This window comes from Corylus avellana, chromosome ca6, assembly GCF_901000735.1.
Source record: "Corylus avellana chromosome ca6, CavTom2PMs-1.0".
NCBI lineage: Eukaryota > Viridiplantae > Streptophyta > Magnoliopsida > Fagales > Betulaceae > Corylus > Corylus avellana.
This window is the reverse complement of record NC_081546.1, coordinates 20,181,109-20,188,932: the sequence shown is the minus strand read 5'-3', so window position 1 is coordinate 20,188,932 and position 7,824 is coordinate 20,181,109. Positions and strand designations below refer to the sequence as shown.

Below are 7,824 nucleotides of genomic sequence, written 5' to 3'. Positions count from 1 at the left end.
AGTGAATTTAACCCTTTTTTAAAATTGGCCGTAGCCACCCCTTTGGCCATCTAGCCATTTTTGCACCCCTAAAATTTATTTTTTTTTTCTTCATAAAAATATAAATAAAAAAAATAAAAATTAGGGGCAATATGAAAAGCTTTGAATACAATTGGTCAAATTACAAAAATTTGGAACTTTGGGAGGTAGATTGCAAAAATTGAAACTTTAGCGTTCGAATTGAAAAACGCTGTCAACTTTAATGGGGTAAACTGTAATTTTTCCTTTTTAATAATTATTTTTATTTTTTATTATTTGATTTTATATTTATTTAAAAATAATAATAATAATATTTTATTATTTTATATTGAGTGAGACACTTAACAAAATGATGGTTGTTGGATGAAAATAGAGGGACAGGATTTCAAAAAAATTTGGTGGGCAATTTTCCCACTATTGCCAGCGACCTCAATCCGATCTTTTGTATCAATATATTTCAAATTAGTTGCTAATTCTCCTACATCACATTTCCTTGTACATCCCCTGAACCAACCATGTCACATGGCAAAATGATCGTATTAACAGGAACCGACCATAATTTATACTGTCGGGACAGAAAATGAATAGTTTTGTTCCACTGCATCAGTACAATGACCATTTACAAAACAACTTGCCCAAAGTGGTCATCAGTACAAGGATGACCACTTTCAAGAGTCCTACAACCAGGGTTCAAAAGCACATTGCAAAGCAAAGCAGATTGCAAAGCCAACAGTTGCTCAAACATAAAACACACTCAAGAACAATATTTACTTTTCCTTCAAGGTGTAAGTATAAAAACCATTATAACCACGGTTTAGATGCACGTTGAAAAACCAACAGTTGCACAAATGTGAAGAAAAATACCCAAAAGATAATCAAAATCTAAAAGCCTTGGCAACATAAACTATATCATACCATTCAGATACTTCTTCATTCCGATGCAGTAAAAGGAAAGGGCAAACTCATTCAGCAATAAAACATAACATCTTTCACGTTATCCTTGATTAGAGGAAGGGGCCGAATCTCCACTCTGTTCTCACTCCCACTTGTAGAGCCACTATTTAATGTCTCACTCTCAATGTAATAACGTGCCCGAACAGCTGCCAAATGGGCATAATAAACAGGAGGAACTGCATACGCAAATATCATTTTAGTGGTGTAGATAGCATCCACAACATAATTCTAATTTAGATAAAAATAAAATAAAAAAGAAAGAAGGAGATCAAACCTATGGAAACAGAGCGAGTGCACCTTGCATAGCTGAAAAGGAAATTGTGAGTAAAAAAATACAGAAGATGAAAATAATTAAATTTATCGCATCCTATAAGCTTAAACTTTTACTATTAAATATTATTAGAGCCAGAGGTCCTAAGTTCGAACCACGATTTCGTTAATTCGTGTCCATTTAAGTTAAATATTTAATGTGTTGGCACTCACCTATTAAAAGGGAGTTTGAGCTCACACACGTAAGAGAGAGTGTTTAAGTATTGATTTAATAATTAAATTTACCTCATCTTATAAGTTATAAGATTAAGCTTTTAAGACAAGTAGTAATTTAACATGTTAAAATCAAAAGAACTGAGGATCAAAAGGACATTACGTGTAACATAAATTATTTGTTAACATCTGTAAGGAATCTGCATTGAAGTTGTTCTCATCATATAACACGTGGTAGTGTGCAGGCCGGCTAGTTCCCTACATCAATATAAACGAAAAATCAAATTATTCCTTTAGAATCAAGGTTTGTCTTTATAAAATATATATATTATGAATCCCATTCATAACTTAAGTTAAGTGCTTTGAAAATTAATTCCACCAAATGGCTATAGCTTTACCTGAATTCCAGCATGGCTATTGAGGTAAAAGTCAAACTCTGTTGGATGGCAAATCTGGGTATCGACAACAGTGCCTAGACATATTCGATCTACAAAATCAGTGGTGTTCTAGAACAAAAAAATATCTATAATTGACCACAGAGAGGATAAACTTAGGTACCAGGAAGAATATTGCCACTCTGGTCTATCTGATCACGATTTGTATGATCTGCAGGAAAAAGCCGTGTATGATGTCTTTTTCGCACCACCACAAAAGTAACAGGTGGCAGATATCCATCCTCTAGTGAGAGACAGGCCTGGAAGAAAACATGAGTGATGGTTTTTACTGTTATGTTCTACACATAACACATCTTGGTACCCCCTATACAGTGGCTCAGTTCACACTTCACAGTAAGATCTATAATACCTTTCTTATTGCATCCATCTCATAAAGTAGAACCTGACTGAATTGGCCTTCACTGACACCATCTCTGCCAAGTAGAACAAAATTATATAAGAAAGCCATACAAAAAAATAAAAAAATAAAAAATCTTTTCATGATTGAAAACAAATTTTACCTGTAGAATATAATCCTGTGGGGTTTTTGATTAGTGGACTTTCTGAATGCAATAAGTAGTTCCCTGCAAAGAGGCCGTGGATATATAATGGGGTGAGACCAAAAAAAAAAAAATCAGCTACAACTATAAAACAATATGCATGTCAACTTCTAACCTAATCATTCCTCCATGAACTAAGCCCCTTTGAGGATCCTGGAATGATGCATAGAGATCTTGGACAATTTCTTCACAAGGAGGTTGTGCAGAGAAAACTCCTCTGTACTTAGTGACCTCAGGCCAATCCATGGAAGCCACTACCTATGTCAATCAATTGAACCATTTAATACAACTAAGTTATAAAGGGGCAAGAAAACTACAAAACATACCGCTGCTATTGAAGGAGAAGAGTCGTCTCCTGGCTGGGGATGGGTCACACCCGCACCCAATATAATTGTAGGGCGATCAGTCACAAGAGGAATATTTCTTTGAAAAGCATCATTTAACACAGTGTTACGTCCCCCAACCTGTAAAGGTTTTAATTCTTAGTCCAAAAATTGAAATCCCAATAATTTTACCAGAGTCAATCAATAATCAAATGGAACAAACCTTCACGTTGATTTTGAGGGCCATATTTTCAAGATATTGCATATTAAGCTTTGATGCGTGGCGGGGCTGACAACACTGAGAAACGATTCCCAGTTCTGTTTCACATACTCGTTTAATTTGTCCTGTGAACAGTAAGTAATCTTTTGAGCAAAAGAAACTCGTTTTTATCACAGTTAAACTATCACTTATCTCAAAAGCCCAAGCTGATAGGAAGATCTAAATTAAATCATTTAATCAATATTCATTATTTTAATACTTCCCCTCACGTGTGGGCACAAATGTGATGTTTAATTTAAATGAGGATTGAATGACTGAGACAAGGTTTGAATTCAAGATATTTGGCTCCGATAACATGTTAAAACACCATTTCATATGTAGGCATAATTGCTTTTAATAGGTAAGGTCCAACACGTGGAATATTTAATTTAAATGCGGGGTCAATGATTCGAATTCGGGACATTTGGATTTAATACCATGTTAAATCACCACTTGTTCTTATAGGAAGAGGTAAATTTAATTAATTAATTATTACTCTAACACTCTCCATCACGTGTGGACTCAAAACCCCTTTTAGTAATCAAGGTTCGATCCCAAGACCTTTAGTTTTGATACTATGTTAAACTACCATATATCCCAAAAGCTTAAATTGATAGAAAAATGTAAATTTAATCATTTAATCAATATTTATTATTCTAACAATCACGAAATCTGAATACCAATTAAATTACTCACCATACGACCCAATGAAGTCCGGCAAAATAATTATCAATAGCTGAAGTTGTTTTCCTGCTTGTCCAATTTCTTTAAACTTAGCCACACACTGCTTGTGAATATCCCTAAGAGCCATCTCAACTTGACTAGAACAAGCTGAATGTATGGGAAGCAAAGGGTTTGGGTTAAAGACCTGGCAAGATATTCAAAAGCATCCACAAAGCCAATTATTTAGATTCACAATAAAATCTGCACGTCACGCAATCAAAAGTAATCATTTAATCATGAAGTCATACCATTCCTTTGCTACTGCACATATTGATCAATTGGTCACAAAATTCAAATTGCAAATCTCTGTTCACTCGTTTAGAGAAGTTCACACATGTCCAAAATTCCACTCGACCGCCGTTGATCATTCTCTACAATAATATCAGCATCACAAAGGTTAATCTAGCTTATAATATGTTCACGATTCCAGCACATGTCCTGTCCATGTTTATCATTTTCAATGACCATTCCCTTTAAGTCATAGGGAGCATAATGAGTTTGCAGAAAAATCACTTTTGATGCACCAAACCCAACTTCCAAAGTAGTTGTAATGTTATTTACTGGTTGCCAGTAGATAGGTGAAACGAAACAAGCCTAATTTGCTACCAAGCAACCAACGACAAAATTAAACTATGATCTAACCTTGTTTATCATATTCCACTGTCCCATTCTAGGTTGTTCCCTTTGTTTTATCCCAGTATTATGATATAAAAGCTGCAAAAGTGAAAGTGAGATTAAATTTGAATGTAAGATTGCCTAAATAGCTCGAACAAACACAGGCCGAAAATTACCATTGGAGATGGCAAAACTCGAGCATCAACCAATGAATGTTCATCCCTTACTTGAATTCCAAACTCCGTATTTACAAGCGAACTGCCATTAAAATTGTTTTTCCTAACCATCTTGTACAAAAGAGAACAATCCATCATGATATTACTGACATAAGCAACTCCCCATTCAATTTATTTCAAGAAAACCATATTGATTAAATTTATGTAGTCATACAAACGAGATAAAGACAATTTATCACCAAATTAACAACATCAAACTACCTCCTTGATTCTATTTTCCCTTTCTTGAGGCCGTTGACAAGTTGCTCTTAATAGATTAATTACTTGTCTTTCATTTAATCGCTTGAAGTATCTTTGTCCAGCTGCAATCTTACAAAGCTATAACACAAAGAAAGACCATCATAAACATATATGAAAGATAGTCATAATGCTGACACAAAATAAAGGGAAAACAAAAAAACTGCCTATAGCAATAAGACAACCTCTATTGGCAAATAAATAGGTTTGGCATCACTCCCAGCTTGAAGGGCAGGCAGATTCTGAAGCGCAATGTTATATTTATCATAAAAATATTCAGTGACTGACTTTTTTGTTTTCTTGTCACCAAGAGTAAACCTATAGGAACAAAAAGCAGACAATAATTACCAAAATAAAAATTAAATAAATAAAAAAACGTACACCAGAAAGAAATGCAGAGAAGAGAAATAGAGACATGCAGTCACAATCCCATATGGTAAGTGATATACGTTAACTCGCTAGTTGGTTTTGTTGTTATCCCAGTGACTTTGTGACTTTTGAAATACTCCCTATGAGTAACCTCAATTTGGACTCCTCTCAGTGCTTTGTTAATCTGGGAATCAAAAGGAAAAGAGTTGTACTCAATAAACCTAAGAAACAGATTAAAAAAAATCCATGCATTAACAAACAATTGTAAGCAAAAACTTTCTCAAGTAAATAGCTGGGAAGAAAAACATATATATATATATATATATATATATATATATATAGTGCATGGGAAGGGACACCATCCTGCCAATGATTTTAAAAGGAAACAAAGATGCAAGCACGTGCAGCTTTCATTCGAAGTCATAGTTGAATCATAGAGCACCAAATTTTATAGTAGCAAAAGAAACCTTCTGACGATCTTGATCAGGCATGCTGCTTGAAAAATGGAAATTAAAATGTTTTGCAAGAAACTCTATCACAAGAATTGGCTCATAGAAAGGCTGAACTGACAGATCTGCAACATGAGAATCAAATGTCAAAAGCAAGGTAATGTCAGTGCAATTCTTATTGAAACAAGTTGCTCTACATGAATCCTCAAAGGAGAGCATTGAAGCAATACCAATACAAAGGGAAAGTCCCATTTGGGTTAGACGAAGACTCTGATAATATCCTCTCCAATATTCTATACCATTACCGGCCAGTTCACCCATTCGACCCAACTCAGGATGGAAAAATGACCTCCCCACAACGTTGTACCTACAGTCGAACTTTCACCAAGTTAATATATTTTCTGCATGCAATATATCTACGAGGCAATCTATAAGTACAAGGATCACAAAAATGGACACAATTCTAAGAGGAAAAAAATGGATTACTTCTCTGATGATGTCGCTTTAAGAACCACACTAAGAGCTTGTATGGTTTCTTGTGGAGCATCCAGTTGCCTACCGCTCAAAAACTGTCGAAGATGGTGAATGTCAGCCCTAGAAATGAACTTGATTGTCACTATAAACCGATATTCCTTTCTGCACATTGGGAGGAGAAAAGGCATTCAGATAAAATGAATAATAAAATAATAAACTTGAGAAAGATGAGATAAACTCAAGCAGACACACTCCAAAAAAGAAAAATACCTCACTGAACAAGATGATGAGGCACGAAGATCATCATTTTCAATTAACTTGATAACAAAGTCCATCGACATAAACGGCAATGGCCCTGCTGTATAGAGGTTACTCCAGCCATCATATGCAGGACTTCGGCTACCCAAGTGTGATTCTTTGTATAAGTTAACCAGTTGGTTAATTATAACTCGGTTGATTTTCTTTGAAGTAACCGCGGGTGTAATGGAAACCTATAACAATTTAAATTAAAACAACATAACATATCATATATCCACAAATAAATACTTGAGAACCGCTTTGGCTTTCGACAGAAAAACAATAAAGTAAAATAAAATGGACAAACAAAAAAAAAAATGTCATCTCCATATATTATGGTCCACTCTTTACATTCCACGAATGCAAATGCAAATCCCAGTTCACACGAATCACACCTTCATCCACAGTATATCTCAAATTAAAAACAATGTAACATCTCGAAAACAACCCAATAAGACTGCAAATGTTGCAAAATGGTAGGGAAGAATGAATATCTATATCTCACTCAAGTCAAAGAAAACATAATAGAAGAAACAGAACGATAAACAAGAATTTCGTCTATAAATGCATATTACCGGTTATATATATCAAATAAAATAAAAAATAAAAGAAAAGAAGAGAAGAGCATTTGAGTACAGCTACCCACGGCGTAGTGATGGAGATCTCTGTCCGCGACTTCCACAAGAAAATGATTTGCTCGGACAGCGATTCTCTTTCCGATGGTTCCGTACCCAGGCCTCTTTGGAAAGGTAAAAGGAAATTGCAGAGGCGCTGGAACCTGCAATAATGTAAGTTTATCGTCGATTTCACGGCTCAGAGGAGCCGCAGAGGTTGAATCTGAAACCAGTGGCAGAGCTGAGCTCGACGCCACAGAAGAATCGCATGAAGCTAGAGCTAGCGGAGGAGGTCCAGCCGGAGAAGCGACTGCTGAAGGTGTGGCCGGAAAAGAAGTGGCTGGAGGAGCCACCGATAAAAAAGCGGTCGGTGGAGCAGGTGGAGAGGAGCCAGGGGGAGCACCCGGGCCACTTCCTCCTCCACCTTGTCCACCGCCACTGCCTCTGCCTCTTCCACGGCGTCGACGCGGCATTGTAGCTTAGAAAGAGTAACAGGTGAGAAAGGAAGAGACGTGGAAAAATGGGACAAAGCTAATGGATGGGACGGCAGCTAGTGTCACTGGCATTTCATGAAAGTTTATGGTCTCGGAGAGTTTAGCCTGAGTACTCAGAATCTAAACTACTATTTTTTTCCTAACACTAAAAGCAAAATTACATGAAAGTTGAAAGAAAGAAATAAAGGAAGGAAACAGAATGATGACAGGAAAAAAAGCAGGAGAACATATAAGCATTTTTATTGAGGGAAAGAAATCTTTGAGAAGGAAAAGCTTGGTTTTCTT

General features: G+C 35.9%; 1 protein-coding gene across 1 annotated transcript; it reads right to left on the bottom strand.

The window, feature by feature from the left end:
* Positions 1–599: 599 nt before the first annotated feature.
* On the bottom strand, positions 600–7,689 carry LOC132183762 (protein argonaute 5-like). Its single transcript, XM_059597174.1, has 22 exons — positions 7,078–7,689; positions 6,405–6,625; positions 6,147–6,296; positions 5,891–6,027; positions 5,679–5,785; positions 5,292–5,395; positions 5,028–5,160; positions 4,807–4,923; positions 4,546–4,656; positions 4,397–4,468; positions 4,003–4,125; positions 3,728–3,899; positions 2,996–3,117; positions 2,776–2,913; positions 2,565–2,707; positions 2,411–2,473; positions 2,260–2,323; positions 2,014–2,149; positions 1,854–1,927; positions 1,619–1,713; positions 1,247–1,278; positions 600–1,148 (listed from the first exon to the last, which is right to left on the bottom strand). The coding sequence occupies exons 1-22, from the start codon at positions 7,516–7,518 to the stop codon at positions 985–987; spliced, it is 2,919 nt and encodes a 972-aa protein (XP_059453157.1). The 5' UTR covers positions 7,519–7,689; the 3' UTR covers positions 600–984.
* Positions 7,690–7,824: the final 135 nt, after the last annotated feature.

Coding starts and splice junctions, on each gene's coding strand:
- LOC132183762 (XM_059597174.1), bottom strand. CDS start 7,518: ATGCCGCGTCGACGCCGTGGAAGAGGCAGAGGCAGTGGCGGTGGACAA. Junction 4,469..4,545: donor GAGTTTTGCCATCTCCAATG/GTAATTTTCGGC, acceptor TCACTTTTGCAG/CTTTTATATCATAATACTGG. Junction 2,708..2,775: donor CTTCTCCTTCAATAGCAGCG/GTATGTTTTGTA, acceptor TGATTGACATAG/GTAGTGGCTTCCATGGATTG.